Source organism: Neoarius graeffei, chromosome 12 (genome assembly GCF_027579695.1).
Source record: "Neoarius graeffei isolate fNeoGra1 chromosome 12, fNeoGra1.pri, whole genome shotgun sequence".
NCBI classification, from domain to species: Eukaryota; Metazoa; Chordata; class Actinopteri; order Siluriformes; family Ariidae; genus Neoarius; species Neoarius graeffei.
In genome coordinates this window covers 3889270-3907855 of record NC_083580.1, presented here as the reverse complement: position 1 = coordinate 3907855, position 18586 = coordinate 3889270, and the positions used below count along the sequence as shown (strand labels likewise).

At 42.0% G+C, this 18586-nt stretch overlaps 1 protein-coding gene across 1 annotated transcript in view; it reads left to right on the top strand.

Moving 5' to 3' along the window:
- aff1 (AF4/FMR2 family, member 1) overlaps positions 1 to 18586 on the top strand; it is an 84075-nt gene that overhangs the window by 24365 nt on the left and 41124 nt on the right. Inside the window, 2 exon segments of the mRNA XM_060935370.1 lie at positions 9989 to 10106; positions 14201 to 15025. Of these exon segments, the coding sequence (XP_060791353.1) occupies positions 9989 to 10106; positions 14201 to 15025 (943 nt within the window).

The following is an 18586-nucleotide window of genomic DNA, read 5'->3' as shown; positions in this document are numbered from 1 at the left end:
TTGACGCTCCCCCTTCATGTTTTGCATCGCGCCCGGGTGCGTTTATTAGGATAAATACGGTACTTCAGAAAAGTGATCAATTATTAATTTTTGTTTTGCGGACGTTTCACAATGTTAAAATGATATGAAGTGTTACTAAATTTGGTGTCAGAAGCCAAGAATTCAGTGTGCTGCTGTAAGAGATTCTGTTGATATTCTGTCAACAGTTAAGTTAAACGAGTAAATCGGAAACAAAACTCGCGAAGCCGTAACACTTTACGTGACTGCGGAGAGTCGTGCAGCTTTTAGAACTCGTGCATAAACCGAGTTTTGGATTTTATTTGGAAATAAAATTGCGATGAGTTTGGAATCTTGTTCGTAAAATGATCGTTCCACTCTGCACGTTGTCCCTGTTTATGAAAACCTGTTCTGAGCTTAAAAGCAGGCGTGCGTTCGGTTTTGTTTTTCCAGATCCTGCCTGTGCTCGGTTTGTGTTTTCTGTTTAAACGAATCCGTGCTCTGCGTCTGGACTGGTGCCAGCTGTAGAATTCAGGGCCAGATGTTGCATGTTGTGTTACTGCAGCCTCTGCGGACCCTTCATCTAATCACACCTGTCTTCTCTTCTCCACCCTAAAGATCTTATCTCATCTGGAACCTGAGCTCGGGTGAGTGTGGGTGACGGCTCGTCCAGTAAAGCGACGTGATGAATCTTTATCTTAAAACCTTTTGGAAAAGGGTTTACACCTATGGAATCAATTTTTTGCCAAAATGTTCATACAATACTTTTGAAATATCAAACAAAAACGACAAATCAAAATACAAAAAAAGAAAAAAGTCAATTTTTTTTAGACTGGCAAACAAATTATTCGTGCAAAATATCAGTCTGTTACTCTTCAGAAACCTTTTATTTTTGTTCCGCATCTTTCTCAGTTTTGTTTGACGTAATTTATTTTGGTTGCGATTCCAGCTTCTCGTTTGCGCTCCCTGACTTTTTGCTTGCAGTTTTGTAGCCTGGCTAACGCGACTTCAAAGCTCTACGAGCATTTGGTCTGGCAAAGATATTAAGCCCAACCGTTTCCCAAAGTGCGTGGTTGACCCGCCTCCCTGAAATGCCTCAATTTGCTACTGGTCGAAGCCAGAAAAGGCTGTGACGAAGCTTAAACCAATCACATCACTCTGTCCTCTGACGTATGCGACGCGACGGGGCTAACTGGTAGATTAAACTCTTAGCGAAGCCGGTCGGGAGCAAGGCGAAAACGTCCTTCCTTTCAATAAATCCCTCCAGGGCTGCTCTTTGCTCCGTTTTCAATGAGAACTTGCTCCATGTTTGTAATGTTTCTAGTGAATGAAGCGCTTCCGGCATAGATTCTGTAAACAATCTATGGCTTCCGGTCGCAGTTCTACTACGTCACTGCCTTGAACACGCCTCTACTCAGGGCCGTTGGAGATGCTCAAAGTTGATTGGCTCCCGATTTTTCGGGAGCTTGGAAGAGCTGGAGATAGCTTGCTTGGCCAGACTAAGCTCGCAACAGGCCCTCGTGTTGCGTCACACTTAGGATGGGCGGGCCCAGGCTAGCAGTTTTGGCACAAACTTGACGTGTGGGTGGGCTGTCCAGGAATGCATTCCCATTGGCTAACTTGTGTTTGACTGACAGCTACGCTCAGCCATTCCCTACTCAGATTCTGGCGGACTGTTTGACGAGTGACCGATCCATTGACGGTAAACAAGGATCGAGTGGACTTCAGTGGCGACTATGATATTGAATTTACACTTTGTTTAATTAATTCAATATCATAGTCGCCACTGAAGTCCACTCCATCCTTGTTTACCGTCAATGGATCGGTCACTCGTCAAACAGTCCGCCAGAATCCGAGTAGGGAATGGCTGAGCGTAGCTGTCAGTCAAACACAAGTTAGCCAATGGGAATGCATTCCTGGACAGCCCACCCACACGTGAAGTTTGTGCCAAAACTGCAAGCAAAAAGTCAGGGAGCGCAAACGAGAAAGCTGGAATCGCAACCAAAACAAATTGCGTCAAGCAAAACTGAGAAAGACGCGGAACAAAAATAAAAGGTTTCTGAAGAGTAATAGACTGATATTTTGCACGATTACACGAATAATTTGTTTGCCAGTCTAAAAAAATTGACTTTTTCTCTTTTTTTTTTTTTTTTTGTATTTTGATTTGTCGTTTTTGTTTGATATTTCAAAAGTATTAGGCTATATGAACATTTTGGCACAAAATTGATTCCATATACACCTAAATGGTGCAAATTTGAGTTCAAGATGGTCCTTATTTACTCAGTCAAGTTATTTTCCTGAGGTCCCCCCCGCGCACTCGCTCGTCTCGCCCTTCTTTCAGGGCTGCAGTAATTACACACGGACCTCGTCGGAATCACGTCACGCTGTTGAGTTTTCTCTGGAAAGATTGCACTTGGCAGTCTGTGAAGCATGAGTAATTTCTTCACCGTTACGTCCAGTGACACACACTGACTCACCAAAAGGTCACGCAGCTAATATCAGCCTTTTCCATTGTCCTCCATCTCGCTGAACAAAACTCCCAAATGGCCATTTTTATCGCACACAGCAAGCAGAGCATCACGTCTCCTCACTTTAGCAGAACGGTTCAGCATGCTGATTATTTTTTCGCCTCCAGATTGCTTTTGTGTTTAACATGCAGTGCTGTTCGTCGTGCACCCGGTCTCCGGTTTGGTGTGAGCTGGGAAACTGGTTTTAAATAATGGAGACCGTTCATAAAGGGGGGAAAAAGTGCGAGTGCAGTGAGAAAGAAGAAAAGACGTGTTGATGGATCGATGGTGAGAGGGAAATTGATGCTTTGGATTGGTTTGCTGTTGGGGATGATTTGTGTTTCATGATAAATGTATTTAAGCAAAAAAAAATTGTGAGGAGTGGAAATGTACATGCAAAAATCTTGGTTTTCTTCTAATTTAGTTCTTTCTCAATTCCCATCCACTGCCCGGCTTTCCTGGCTTTTCCTTACAAAAGCATTATTGATCATCATACACGAGCTCACAGACACCTACACACGATTGGTTATCGCTTTGATTGACAGGGGACGGAGTCACGATGCCCCTCCCACCAGAGATCACGACCAATTTTGCATCCTCGGCTCTCGGGTACTGATAGTTTACTGCGTCATCAGGATTCGATTTTCCGATAGTGCATAGCGGGAACAAATTTCTGTTGCGTAATTCTTGCTCACTTTTTCAAAGAACATTTAAAGCGAGACGGCCTTTCGATTTCATAAAATCGGTGAAATTTAGTTCCGTCTGAAATGTGGCGATTGTGATTGTTTATTTCTGTAATGTCTCAAAATATCAGGCCATTCTGTGGCTGGGAAGTTATTTAATTTGAAGGGATTAAAGCAAATAATGTGCATGAAATCGCTCGCTTCGCGCAGTCAAGCAGACAGAGGAAGTCCGTGTGTGTGTGCGCATGCGCAGGTTTCCCTTTGAGCGTGCACTGACAGTTCCATCATTCTGTCGCTAAACGAACAGCTGATCACACCGAGGTGCTCGCTGAGCGCCCATATTTATTAGTTTGGTCCTGCGTTTCCTTTCCTTCGTATTGAACATAACGTCTTTTTTTCTCGCTTTCTTTCCGTTACTGTAGTCGGTCTTTCACGTTTCATTCGCACACTCACGTCCTCTATTTTTCTCTCCTGTTTCAAATTTGTATCCCACAATGCCTTGTGCGAATGGAGAAAGCCCACCACGTGATGCATGACGTAGTATCTTGTATTGGGTCATGGTGAAGCAGGAAAAAATAGCGGAGAATTTAGAGCCACGTGGAGATAAATTCATCAATTGTTGTATTTAAAAAAAAAAAACGAATAAAACTTGGAAGCCTGTGATTCGAATTTGGTAGCTTTGTCACTAAACAAAAATAATTCGGTGTCGGGAAAATTGTTTTAATGATCTACACTTGGAAAATCTGAAAGGCGGTCTAGCTTTAAAGTGACCTCAGGCTATGTCCATGTTCATACATTTTAGTTTTAAAATCAGGGATGAGAATTTTCCGCGGATCTGCGAAATTCCAAGTTTTTCCTGCTGAAAATTGTCATTTTTGTGAAACGTGTAAATCCGTTGAGAAAATTTCGGGGGGGTAGGGGTCAGTGCAAGGCGAGGCTTGTGGTGGCACAAGCAGGCAGGACCGACCGACCGCCCGCCCGCCAGCATCTTTCGGCAATGCTCATCGCAAAATTAGTTGCAGCTGTGATAACGGAACTCGTCATTGCTTTCTTCAATGTTTATGCTAACGACAACTCACGACGATTTCCGTTTTCAAAGTTACTCCGGCAATATGGCGAAAGTTTTGGACCGCAAAAATGAGGATCGTGCCAGGGAAATCGATAAATCAAACGGGATAAAGAACTGTTTCTGATGGGCATGGCTCGATAGTAGCGTTACCGTGCAGATAGGGACACAAACTGTGACGACGTGCCTGACGGAACATATCCGAAAAGTGGGCGTGCCGGGAAAGGTTCTGTGTATTCTGTGCTCAGATATGATCAATTATGGAAACAGAGGAGCTAGAAACATCCAGGAGCACATCAAAACAAAAAAGCACAAAGGTACGTTTTACTTAAATTGTCAAATATAGAGTCAGGAGGAATCTAATATATCGTTACGGTTACCTCCATTATCGCTCACTATGTCTGTCTATCTATCTATCTATCTATCTATCTATATATATATATATATATATATATATACATACATACATACATACATACATACATACATACACACACACACACCGAATTTTCCGGACTATACGTCGCTCTGGAGTTTAAGTCGCATCAGCCAAAAAATGCATTATGAAGACGAAAAAAACATATACGTCGCACCGGACTACAAGTCGCACTTTTTTGAAGGGTTATTCTATCCATAGAATCTGTGATTCTGTCTGATAAGCGGCGCGTGGTTACTGCGCGACTGCATTGTTTATTTAATAAACGAACAGCTGAGCAGTGATAACGCGCCCTTTGCCCTGTAAGTAGCCTAGTCTGATTATTTTAAATATCTACTACTATCTTTAATACTATCACTATCGTTATTACTAATAGCCTATATTATTGTTATTATAATAACTAATATTAGTAGCCTATTACTAATTGTTACTATCGTTATTACTCGCGGTGAAAAAAACCCCACATATATACGTCGCACCGGAGTATAAGTCGCATGGCCAGCCGAACCATGAAAAAAAGTGCGACTTATAGTCCGAAAAATACGGTGTGTGTGTGTATGTATATGTATGTGTGTGTATATATATATATATGTAGGGATTTGTTAAAGTTTATAAATGCTTTAAACCATCATTGAATTTGAAAACATTTTTATATATATATATATATATATATATATATATATATATATATATAATATAATATAATATAAAAATGTATGTATATGTGTGTGGGAAAGTTGGCAGACATTTCAGAGTTTTTTTTTTTTTTTTTTTTTTTTTTAAATGTCCCATTCTCATCCCTGTAAAATACATCACTTTTGTGGCGTTTATGCCCAGCGCAGGGTTCTCCAGAAAATCTGAATTAGCTGCCTAAAAAGTAGTAACCCCCCCCAAAAAAAATACTGAACTGTACAGGCCTTCTGGTGCATTCTCAGTGAATAAATGACTAACCATTTCCCTGTAAAATACTTGCAAAATCTGTATGACATTTCCCTCCAGATGTGTGTGCGCTTGGCTTTCTCAGTTCCCCTCTGTAGTACGCTGCCTGGCTCTGTAACATAACTACCGTACATGCGCTACGGTGTGGTCACGTGGTCCGGCTCAACCAATGAACAAATATGGCGTCGCTTTTGGTCATGCCAAACCCGAATCGAAGACAGTTTTGTGGTCGAATGATTGGATTTGCAGCAAATTATGGGCAGCGGAGACAATATAAATCACTTGAACATCGAAAGGAAAGGTTGTTTTTCTGGGATCGAGTAGCTGGCGAAGACAGTCTATGTAGGCGGAGTAAACTGCCAGCGTGTCTAGACTGTTCCAGGGTTTTTGAGCCCCAAAAACAGGGAAACGTTTTAGTTTGGAAACGATGACGCAGACACCAACGTTCGCTTCCTGATTGGGACATGTCCTTCCCTGATTCGTCACGTGGCTATCACGTGAGCCAAAAGAAAATGAACAGCATCCGTATCAGTTGTTTATACCGCCACGTGAATGGTCACGTGATCTGCGTTTTCAGGCGTGTCGGTTGGTACGGATGGAGGTACTAACTCGGGCAGGTTTTAGTTCACGCTCGAGTTCCAGTTTGCACCTGGACAAACGACCTGCAGCGGGAGGTGAGGTTTAAATGGTGTGTATACCATGTACATAAAATCCCTTTTTTTTTTTTTTAAACGAATTATGTAACACGAGTCCATTAAAAACAATTAATCTGCAACGGATTCCTTGTTGTCAGACTTGAGGCTGATTTGCCCCTCCAGCCAATCGCAAAATGTGTCCTGACCAAAAACATTGTAAATAACGTAGTGTAACAATAGTAGAGCAATTTGCCATAGCTAACAATTTTTTTTTATTTATGAACGAATGACATGTTGTCGGCTTTTTTTTTTTTTTTAACGTGATATCTTGGAATGTCCATGGGGGAAAAAAGTTCCTGTTCTTATTCACGTTATAGCAGCTATAAACGGTCGTTCCCTCACGACCCTCTCTCTTTCTTGTCTCTTGATTGCAACATGCTACTTTTGTCCCTGTTTGTTGGTATAACGTTCTAATTTTAAAACAAGAGCAGTGTTTCCCATAGACCAGGTAGCAATTTGTGGTGCTCCACTGTGCCGATGAGGGAATCGTGCGCGGTGGTGTCGTGGCGGTCGGTGGAGTCGGTCATTGGGGTGTATGCAAAGTGTTTACAGCGGGCGGTGTTCAAACACAGTATTTTTCTTCAGAGTCACCTGCTGGGACTATTTTAAAGCTACAAGAAGCATTTGAGATTATTCAGTTCAATCTAAATTCTTTTAAGTTCTTTAAGAGAAGACAGCTAAAACAGTTTTTTCCCAGAACCCTGCCTGGTTTCATTCCTCGACCCAACTTTACATTACAGGGCAGGCCATTAGTTTGCTGGGCTTGATGTTGGTGGAAAACCTGTCTTTTAAATTTATGAAAATTACTCACCAAAATTGAAGTTTTTTTACCTTAGTTTTTTGCCTTTTTGGTGGCAATCTTTCAATCATTCTTTAGTTGACATTCAAGGAATAAATTGCAAAAAACAAGCTGGAGATTTTTATTTTAAATATTGAACTCAACACTTACCTCAACCAATACTAAAATGAAATAAATAGTATAATGTAACAACAAAATAATAATAAAATATCATAATTAGATGTAAGAAACCACTTAAGGTAACACCAAGGCAACTAACAATAATGAGAAAGCATTACCCTAATTGGTGCAAAGCCTGCATGCCCTATCAGAACATTTAATTCTGCGTGGCTTCCTGAAAAAAAACTCAAGTGCCCTATCGTAAGGGAAGTCATTGGGTTCAGGACCATTTATGGAGATTCGTAAGCAGGCTTCCAGGTGTTCCCCTTGGAGCCTATTCCTGAGGTCTGTTTTAATCTATGGATAAAAAAGTACATTTTCTTCATCAAAGCACTAAAAATTTCCATTACATCAAAAAAATATACAAAGGAATACTGAATTTCTATGTGCTTACCCTATTCATAGCTGAGAAATCCCGCTCGCAATTCAGAAAAAACTTTTCAATACTCATCTGGGTTAAAGCAGCAAACATTGAGAGTCAATGAAATTATAATAGTCAAATAAATACGAAGTTATTATTAGCCTATGGGCATCCTACAGTAGCCTCTCTCAACTACCGCATTGTTTCTTAAAATATTCAGATTTTATGCTTCAGATAGCATCAACGAGGCATCCCCGCGAGTATAACAACATTTTATTTAGGCTAGTGGGAAATCCTTATTTATTGTGAATGTCAAGCCATTATTAATAACTTGCATGAATGCTGAAGCGGGATAAACGGGATAATGCAATAAGGCCGGTTCCTCGCGTCAAGCTGCTAACTGTATGCATCAAAATTGGTTTATAGCCTGACTCAGGGATGTCCGTTTCCTGTAAGCCAAGAAGGCTATGATAAAGCTCATCACGAGCACGACGTAGGCTACCTTTTAAAATAAGGGGTCGGAGGCGAATCGGGAAGGCTGCGTTACTTTTAATTAGCCAACAGGCCTACTTGCAGTCCAGTGTCATGGTCTGAATTTACCACCAGTCTGAATTTACCAGGTAAATTTATAGTGTAGCAGCCACGGTCTAACCTTACCACAGTATAAATTTACCAACTTGGTATAATTGGGCCTAGTCTGAATTTACCAGCCTAATATGAGATTTATGTTCATGTTCATGCTTGAATTATTTACACTTTATCTTGATGAATATTGATTTGTTTAAGTAAAGGCCAATTTATGCTGACAACGCAGTCCTCGCAGATAGCGTCACAGACAGTGTCTGCATAGCCCCCCCCCCCCCCCCCCCCCCCCCCTCGCAGACGCTCTGCGCGCACCTCCCAAAAATTGTGACCACCGCAGAAGCCTCGCAGACAGCGTCGCAGACAAGAGGGCTCGGATTGATCCACTCTACATCTGCTGTACACGCACTTCCGCTTCCCTACTTTCCCGGTTTGGTTTGTTTTCACGACCGCCATTTTTAAAAACACGAGCGAAGATGGAGCAGCACGAAGAGCGGTTGATCGAGGAAGTGAGGAAGTACGTACATCTATACGACTCCAGTTCTAGTCGTTATAAGTAACCGGAGGATAAACACTCCACTAACCACACCCACCAACTACTCCTAGCGATTTCGCGACTTCGCGCCCCCTTGCGTTGTGGCGGTGAATAACATCGCGCACGCCTATTACTCCCCGCTCAACGATAAATTACAACTGTCTGCGAAAAGCTATCTGCGAAAGCCTTGTCGCAAGAGCATGCAGAGGCCTTAAGACTCCTCATGATTATAATAATTTAGTTATTCTCTCAAATTTACCAACTTGGTATTATTAGACTGCTGACATTGAGCCTAGTCAGAATTTACCAGCCCAGTATGATATGGGATTTACGTTCGTACTTGATCCACAAATGAATTATTTTCACTTTATCTTGATGAATATTGATTTGTTTGAGTGAGACTCATCATGATTATAATATAGTTATTCTGTCAAATTTACCAACCTGGTATAATTAGACTCCTGTCATTGGACCGAGTCAGAATTGGGTCATCTTTCTTTTGAAAACGGCGAATCGCTGGTCTCGTGCCTCTTTGGACTGTGTGTTTTGCTGATCTTCATTCTGTGACTGGGAAATGATTGTTTCCTCATCCATATTCAACAGCTTGTCTACTGATAATCAAATCTCACAATTGTAATCACAATTCGCGTTCTGTTAGTCCACAAATGTGTTGAAATGCTCGGTACAAAATCGCAGCAAGAAATGGTAAATTTAGACTTCCCGGAAGTTGACCGGGGGAAAAAACCGGTCTGCGCATGGTAAATTTATACCAGCGCACGATCAGACCGTGACACCTGTCATATGCGCAACGGCAGGCCTGTATACACGCCTCTCTGTCTGTGTGTGGGTGTGCACGCACGTGTGAATGAGAAGAAAGAGCACTATGAATGAACGGAACGATACGCAACGGAATTTTTTTTTTTTTCAAAATCGCGAGTCTGATTGTGTGGCGATAGGAATCCATTGTGTGGCGCTGCGCAACACAATGGTCTATGTATGGGAAACCCTGAAGAGTATTAATATAAACCTTTTCTTTACCTCATAGCTAGCTAATTATTTAAGATGATAAATTTACCATGACAAGGTGTGATTTAAAGGTTGGGAAGTCGACACATGCGCTATATGTTATGAAAGATCTCAATGGAGCTTGCTTGTCTTCTCCATAAACCTTCTGTGGTTTAACATCTGTTCATGTTTTGTTTGTTCTCCCCCCGGGATGGTATACACAGCGTACGCGAAGACCTGAATGTCCTGCGGAGGAAAGAATGGGAGCGGAGGAACCAGGAGGCCCTGCAGGAGAAGGAGCTGTACCAGGAGAGTACACCGCTCTTCGGGGAGCCTTACAAGGTGAACATTTGAACAGTCACGCCTTTCTGATCTAATGATAAAACTAGAACCAGTGCATAATGGTGTCCTGACTTAATGGTGAAGATGGTTATTGGGTTGCGAAGTTTCTGAAAAGAATCGCAGATGCACATGGGGTACTTGTGAACCAGAAGTGAAAATGTGAACAGAATTATCGCACAAAATGGCACTTCAGCGCAGCAAACGAACAAGCTTGCATCGTCTTGGGTTCAAAGTGTGTGACGTTAGCACCTTTGCTAGCGTCTTTAATGGATTTTTCAACATCGTTTTTTTTTTTTTTTTTTTAAATGTAAGCTCAAAAACTGTCAAAAAAAAAGTCAGTCCCTCTCACACCAGAATCTGGTCTTCCCAGGCAGGCAGTCTCTTGTCTCAGTACTAACCAGCTGTTTGAGGCGTACGAGTGTGGCGCCGATCTCTGTTTCGATAGCCCTCGGCCTCTCGCCTATACAGCTAGGGTTACGGGGGGGCGTGTCCTCTGGTAACTGCAATAGTTTGACTTCCGCTTGCATCTGGATTGCAGCGTGCCTTGTCAGATGACAGTAGGTACCATTTTTATGATGGTCTTTGGTATGACTCGACCATGATGAGAACTCGCAATCTCCCGATCAAGAGACGGACACGCTAACCACTAGGTCAACTCGCAGTTAAGCTAAAAAACTGACCACCAACTAAACTTTGTGCCAACTTTTGACCTGCAAACTCACAAGAAGCCACATGGGTTGGAGAGCGGTCTCTTTGCGGAAAAAAAAAAAACGGAGGTCCTGCTCGTGCTAGTTATGTGGAGGAGGTGTTAAATAGCAGGTGGGCCAAACGTACCAGATGGTTTTGATGGTTTTCTTTTTGTGCTTGAGTTTTTCTGCTAGCTGGTTGAATTGGAAACTGATCTTCTACCAGGGGAAATGATCTTTCTCGGTGTGGATGGAGACTTCCGACAGACATTTGCTTTCACACAGGGAATCTCGTCCTACTCCTTAGAGCTTAGTCATGACCTTTCTGTAAAGTCCATAAGTCATCGAGGGGAAAGCTGTAGATCCGGATGGAGAATCGCTCTCGCTCTCACTGCTCGTTTAGTTGCGCTTCCTGTCTGGGTTCGTTCTTTCGAGATTCTGCCAGAGGCGTGTCCATTTTAGTGCGCTTTGGATGCGAGACGGGTTAATTTGCCTTTAAAGGTGAAATCTGTTTGACATCTGTAGACGTGGATAGAGGAGCCCTGAGGGTGCTGCTGCTTGAGATGAACACGGATACACACATGCATATATGAATGCAGAAGCCAGTGTTTTAATGAGGCCCCTTGGAGCCTCTCTGTCAGGGCTTGGAGATGAGACTGAGGATTGAATGACTGATGGATTCTCGAGAGAGAGAGGCAGAAGGAGGAAAGGTGAGAGTGCCTTTTTTTCTAAAAGTAGGATGGTGAGCCGTCTGTCTTCTCTCCTACTCCCATCAGACACCCATCTGCTCCCACAGCTCGTTATCTGGCTACGGCAGTTAATTAGGCTCTTTGGAGAACAGGAGGTGGTGGGGAGAAAGAAATAAGCAGTGTGTGAGAGAGAAGACTGAAAGATCTCATTATTATTATTATTATTATTATTATTATTTAGTGTCGGAGAGACAGGCGGTGTATCCGTCAAAGTGTCTACAAATGAAGACTGGGAGAGAAAGGAAATGAGCTCGAGAATCAATCACGCTCAAACTGGAGACTCTTGTTTTAAAACCGGAGTATCGAAAGAGTCGAAGCATGGTGGTGGTAGCATTTAAGACATGGTATCTTTTTTTTTTTTTTTTAAGTTCGGTGCAATTTTAGATGTTGTCAGCCAACCTTGCGCACGTTCATGTCTTCAGGTATGCACAGTGGGTTGGACAGGAAGCTACAAAGATGATGAAAGCATCATTTAGTGCGTATGCGAGTGCAGAGTTAGTGTCCGAGTACCGGATCAGCCGTGATGCATCACCCCTGGTTATGGGGTTACAGGGTTTTGTTCAAGAACCCAACAAGGTATGGTCAGGAGTTCGTATCTCACCCGCCACCGCTGGGCCCGTAACCATCAGTTGCTCAGTTGTATCCCGTCCCAGTTGTAAGACGACTGTGTATAGCTGTACTAAGTAGTTTTTATACCTTTTCTGCAAGGATGAAGAAGGACTGGGTGGCATGGTGGTGTGGTGTAGTGGTTAGCACTGTTGCCTCACAGCAAGAAGGTTCTGGGTTCAAGCCCAGAGGCCGACGAGGGCCTTTTTGTGTGGAGTTTGCATGTTCTCCCCGTGTCTGCATGCGTTTCTTCCAGGTGCTCCGGTTTCCCCCACAGTCCAAAGACATGCAGGTTAGGCTAATTGGTGGCTCTAAATTGACCGTAGGTGTGAGAATCACTCATGGTCAAGCTGGAGAGTCTCATTTTGAAAGATTCGAAGCGTGGTGGTGGTAGCATTTAAGACATGTTTTGTTTTTTTAAGTTCAGTGCAATTTTAGATGTTGCATCTAAATTGACCGTAGGTGTGAATGTGAGTGTGAATGGTTGTGTCTGTCTGTGTGTCAGCCCTGCGATGACCTGGTGACTTGTCCAGGGTGTACCCCGCCTCTCGCCCGTAGTCAGTTGGGATAGGCTCCAGCTTGACTGTGACCCTGCACAGGATAAGTGCTTACGGATACTGGATGGATGGATGGATGGATGGATGGATGGATGGATGGATGGATGGATGGATGAAGAAGGACTACAAAGAACAATTTTCATATTGTTACTCATACATTCACCGGCCACTTTAATAGGAAGTTGTTGTTGATTCTAAAATCCCTGTTCTTGGCTGCAGGAGTGGAACCCAACGTGTTCTTCTGCTGTTGCATGCTGAGATGCTTTTCTGCTCACTATGGTTGTAAAGAGCAATTATGAGTTACTACATCCTTTCTGGCAAAAAACCTTGAACACATCTGGCCATTTGGTCAACTCTGACCTCTATCAACAAGGCGTTTGTTTCCGCCCACAGAACTGTCGCTCGCTCGCTCGCTCACTCACTCAATGTTTTTTGTTTTTCGCACCATTCTGTGTAAACTCAAGAGTCACACTTTGAGATCATCGTTTTCCCATTCTGATGTTTGAACATCAACTAACTGAAGCTCTTGATTTGTATCTGGTATGATTTTTATGTTGAAGAATTGGCTGATTCGAGAACTGTAGAAAACAGCAGGTGGATGTAGGGGTATTCCTAATAAAGTGGCCAGTGGGTGTATTCTAAACTGTCTGAGATCTCATGAAGCCACTGTAGGACAAACGCTGAGCTGTTCAGGACTGGGAACCGGCCAGCTGTGTTTATGCCTCCACCCTCCTCAGGCCTTCAGAGCAACCTGCCCTTTAAACGTCGTTAGCGTTCTGTTGTCCGCCAGCCAGCGAGAGCACTTCAGTGCACTTAGTGACCCGTGGTTCCTCTTCAGTTGTGTTTCCACTTTAGATGCGTCAGCTGGCCCCTGTTAAGCTTTTCAGTATAAATGCTCCGTGCTACATTAGCTGTCATTTCCATGCTAGGATTACAGTTCCTGCTTGAGTAAGCCTTTCTCGGTGCTCTGTAAAGGAGCAGGGCTGTATTTCTGCACTGCTTCCACACCGATGGGTTTTATTGCTCCTGTGTGCTGTGATTGCAGTCTTCAGCAGACATCCGGGCCTATCGCTTCGTCTGGCACAGTTTCACGAGAAACCTAGTTTCAAGATGGTAGATAAGGATGTTCTGCTGAGATTTGGTTTTTGAAACTACAGGATGTTAGCTTTGATGATCATGACGTATAAACCTGTGGGGATTCGAAACCTGGGAATTTAATGTCCTCATCTGTGAGTCTCGACATTATACAAGCCAGCGGTGCCTTCAAAGGTCAGATTAGCTGAATGTCAGAAACGCTGAGTCATGCTATTGTGGATACAACCGTGATGGAGGTTTTAGTCAAAAGGTTGTATCAGGGAACAGATCGCGACACGTGGAGTAAAGATTATAAAATGACACGGGTTCTTGTTTACGGTTGGATGTAATTACTTAGTTTAGAGACTTGTATACAAAGTACAATTTACCCTGCGTGGGATTTTCTTTCTTTTTCCCCCTAGACAAACAAAGGCGATGAATTGTCCAGCCGCATCCAAAGGATGCTCGGGAATTACGAGGATGGGAACAACTTCCAGTATAACCAGTATGATGGGACACCCAGGGATCGACCCCCTTCATCATCATCGTCGTCATCATCATATGGGCGGTCAGGGCATCCCGTGCACAAGGACAAAACGGATCCCTCATTCCAGAGTTCATCGTCCTACGGAAGCACTAAACAAGGACACTCGAGTCATGGCGCGTCTCAGTCTTCAAAGAAGTTCCCGATCCCGGACAACTCCATCCCAATCCAGAGCCAAGGTGGTCCCGTCAAAACCCATCAAACAAAAACGGACTCCTGGCCTGACATGAAAGACTATACCACTTTACCACCTGTTCTTCCAGACCTTTCGCCACCTGCAGAACCTTTATCCCCTTTACATTCCACCGAGTCCAGCGAATCGGACCAGGACTTGGATGAAGACAGCCATGCCAATGAGCGCTCACTTTCCCCTCCGTGCAACTCATCTTCTGGAAGGACAGCGCCGTCGGGTCATTTAGAGGCCCAGCAAACGGAAGTGTCCCACCTGGGTGGAGATGCTCCAATTCCGGCTTCCCAGACCTTCCCGCTTCCACTTTCTTCCAAGCCCAACTTGGCCAACTCTAAGAAGCCTATGGCGTTGGTCCGACCCATGGATGGACCCGACCAGGTCAACAGCGAGTCCCCGGATCTGAAACCATCACCTGATGACTACCACGGGCATTCTTATGAGAACTTGTCTGATCTGAAGAATGTCAGCAAGCCGAACCTTCCTCCACTAAAGATCCCATCGCAGTCTGTAGAGGTGAGTTTCTTTTTTTTTTTTTTTATTGTCGGAAATATTTACATTTGAAAGCTGTCACTGCTTTATTGTGGCTTCTAAAAACGCCAGAACGCTGTGAAGTGTGTCCGGTATCCAAGGCCCAGCAGGTCTAAAGCATGTTTTTCATATCCGTTTGCTTGACGTTTTGTTAAATCAGAACCTTTTTACATCATGTTCCACAGAGTTCCATTTTACATCCCAGTCAGTCGTTATGTTTTGAAGAAGAGTTGGAGGTTCTAGTTGATGTAGATTTGTCTGTTAAACAAATGTAATTGAATTATGGCCCAGTTATTCGTCCGCTTGCCGAAGGGATCGTGTGCTTTGGCGGAAACGGTGTATGATGTACGATTCTGTTTGCTAGTGAACTTGAAAACCTCACTTTGTCAAACTAATGTTTGATACGGTCACGGAAAGGGCGGAGCCAACCGAGTGTTCAGAAATTCACTCACTTTGAGTCCCGTTTACTCTGAAGATCCATAATTGGTGATTTTGTACCAACTTCCTGTTCAGAACTGTCAGAGAGAATCTTCAGAATGTCACTATGATTCTTGGTAACAGTTAGTCTCTCGACGCTTCAGATTCCATCGACATCACGTTGTCTTTGAGGAAAAATTGTAGATTTGTTGTTTGATGTTGATGCCAGGAAACCACCGCTGGAGACCGAGTGACGTATTGGCTGTTATCTGTATCGCAATAAGTAAAATTTTTTTTTTTTTTTTTTAATTTTTAAAAAATATATTTTTTTGGACTGGTTGGGATTGTGCTGGATCACTCTCTGGAGAATGTTTGTTTGTTTGTTTGTTTGTTTTGTGTTTTGCTCAGCAGTTGCCTACGAATTGCTTTGGCTGAATACAATTTTTGCCAATTTGGACCAAAAGTAAAAAAGCAAGCTTTATTTATTTATTTATTTATTTATAATAAACGTGAATAGGACTTGGAATAAAAATGTAGCGCAGTTAAATTTTTATATTATTAGAATATTTTGGGTTTTTTTTTAGATGGCATTTATCCTTTTTTCTGCTTTGTTCTTCTCTGAACCTTTTTCCCCCTCTTTTTGGATTTGAATGATTTTTCTTTTTGTTTTCTATGGGTTTTTTTTAAAACTCACCTTTTTCTTTTTTGCCTTCTTTTTCTACTTTTTTCCTTTCCCCTTTTCTTTCTTTTCTCCTCTTTTTTTTTTTTCCCTGGGTGGGGTTTTATGTATTTATTTTTTTATTAAATGTTTTTAAAATTTGATTTAACATACCCGATCAAGGGCGGCACGGTGGTGTAGTGGTTAGCGCTGTCGCCTCACAGCAAGAAGGTCCGGGTTCGAGCCCCGGGGCCGGCGAGGGTCTTTCTGTGCGGAGTTTGCATGTTCTCCCCGTGTCCGCGTGGGTTTCCTCCGGGTGCTCCGGTTTCCCCCACAGTCCAAAGACATGCAGGTTAGGTTAACTGGTGACTCTAAATTGAGCGTAGGTGTGAATGTGAGTGTGAATGGTTGTCTGTGTCTATGTGTCAGTCCTGTGATGACCTGGCGACTTGTCCAGGGTGTACCCCGCCTTTCACCCGTAGTCAGCTGGGATAGGCTCCAGCTTGCCTGCGACCCTGTAGAAGGATAAAGCGGCTAGAGATAATGAGATGAGATGAGATACCCGATCAATACCATGCTTTTTTAAAATTTATTTATTTTTTTTACACTTCCGATTTGAATGTAACATAGTCTAGCAGTTTGTTTGTTTGTTTTTGCTAAGCAGTTGCTTGCAAATTGCTTTGGCTGAATACAGTTTTTGCCATTTTGAACCAAAAACAATAGCTTTTTCTTTCTCTCTCTCAAAACTCGAAATGAAAACAGCACAGTTAAATTTTTATATTATTATTATTATTATTATTATTATTATTATATTTTTTTATATGGCATTTATTCTTTTCTTTTCTGCTTTGTTGCTCTCTCAACCTTTTTTTTCTGTTCTTTTCTTTTTGGATTTTTTTTTTTACTCATCTTTTTTTGTTTTGCCTTCTTTTTCTACTTCCTTTCCTCTTTTCTTTCTTTTGTCCTCTTTCTTTTCTTTTTTTTTTCCCTGGGTGGGGTGTTTTGATTTGATGTAACATACCTGAGCTGTTTTGTTTGTTTGTTTGATAAGACTCGGAACACCACCAACAGAAACGTAGTGCAGTTTGGTGTTGGATCTGTGCCTCGATGCCTCAATCTCGAACCAGTGTTCATGGTTTCATATCAGAATAAAAACCTGTGTCTAATATCGGGGGGTAAAAATGCAAATCCAGGCCGATGTTTTATTTATTTATTTTTAAACAAGTGAATATAGCAGGGCGATATGATATAATACAGGGGTCTTCAATCCTATCCACAAAGGGCCAGTGTGGCTGCAGGCTTTCATTCCAACCAAGCAGGAGCTACACCTGATTTCACTTGTTTAATCATTTCACCCTCGTCTCCAGTCAACAATCAAGTGAGCCTCCAATTTGGCTGTAATGAAAGCCTGCAGCTACACCGGCCCTTTGCGGATAGGATTGAAGACCCCTGATATAATATAATGACTACATCGTGATAAATTCTTACAATACACTTTTCTGCCATATCATAGTTACCATTACAACTTCCTATTAAGTTTTTAAAACTTTGCAAACTTAATGTTAAAATTTTGTTGTTAATCTTCAACATTTTTACCAATTTGTAAATTTCTTGTAAAAAAAAAAAAAAGCCTTTCAGTGATGGTCTTTATTTTTTTTCCAAATAAAAACATTATTTTTAAATATTTTTAAAAAACCCATATCATGATGTGTGTCATGTCTGATAATCGTGATATGATATTTCTTGTCACATCGTCCAAGCGAACGTGATATTTATGTGCATATTTTCTTCATGATATTTGTTTGTTTTTATAGAAACTCAAGGTTTCAATCCAGGTATCAAAAACGAAGTATTCTCTTTCTTTCTCTCCTGCTAATAACACGGCTAGTTCAATTTTATTTATTCATTTTTTTCTGTGAGAATTTTGATCTGCTCTCAGGTTTTATTTGTTTGTGTGGCATTGAACTGATCAGAAATCAGATTTGAATTCTGGCCTCTAGTCTTTAAATATGTTCACTCCCGGTGTGTGTGTGTGTGTGTGTGTGTGTGTGTGTACACTGTTGCATGATGTACTGTGACCACAAGTCTGTGTGTCTAACAATCATTCATTAGGTTTTATATTAAGGTTGTGTTTTTTTTTTTTTAAACTTGCCAGATTTTTTTTAGTATAATTTTAATATTATATTTTTTAATATGGCATTTATCCTTTTCTGCTTTTTCAACTCCACTTTTTTCCTTTTTTCCCTCGTTTCATTTTACTGTTTTCTTTTTGGATTTGAATGATTTTTTCTTTCTTTTTTTCTATTTTTTTATTTTATTTGATGTAACATACCTGAGTAACTCTGAGCCTTTTTTTCTTTTGGATTTTGAATGTAACACAGCCTATCTATCAATCAGTCATGGCAGAGTTTTAAAATGCCATTAAAAAGGTCTTGATTGTCAAAAATGCAGAAGTCTGAATCCTCTCTTCC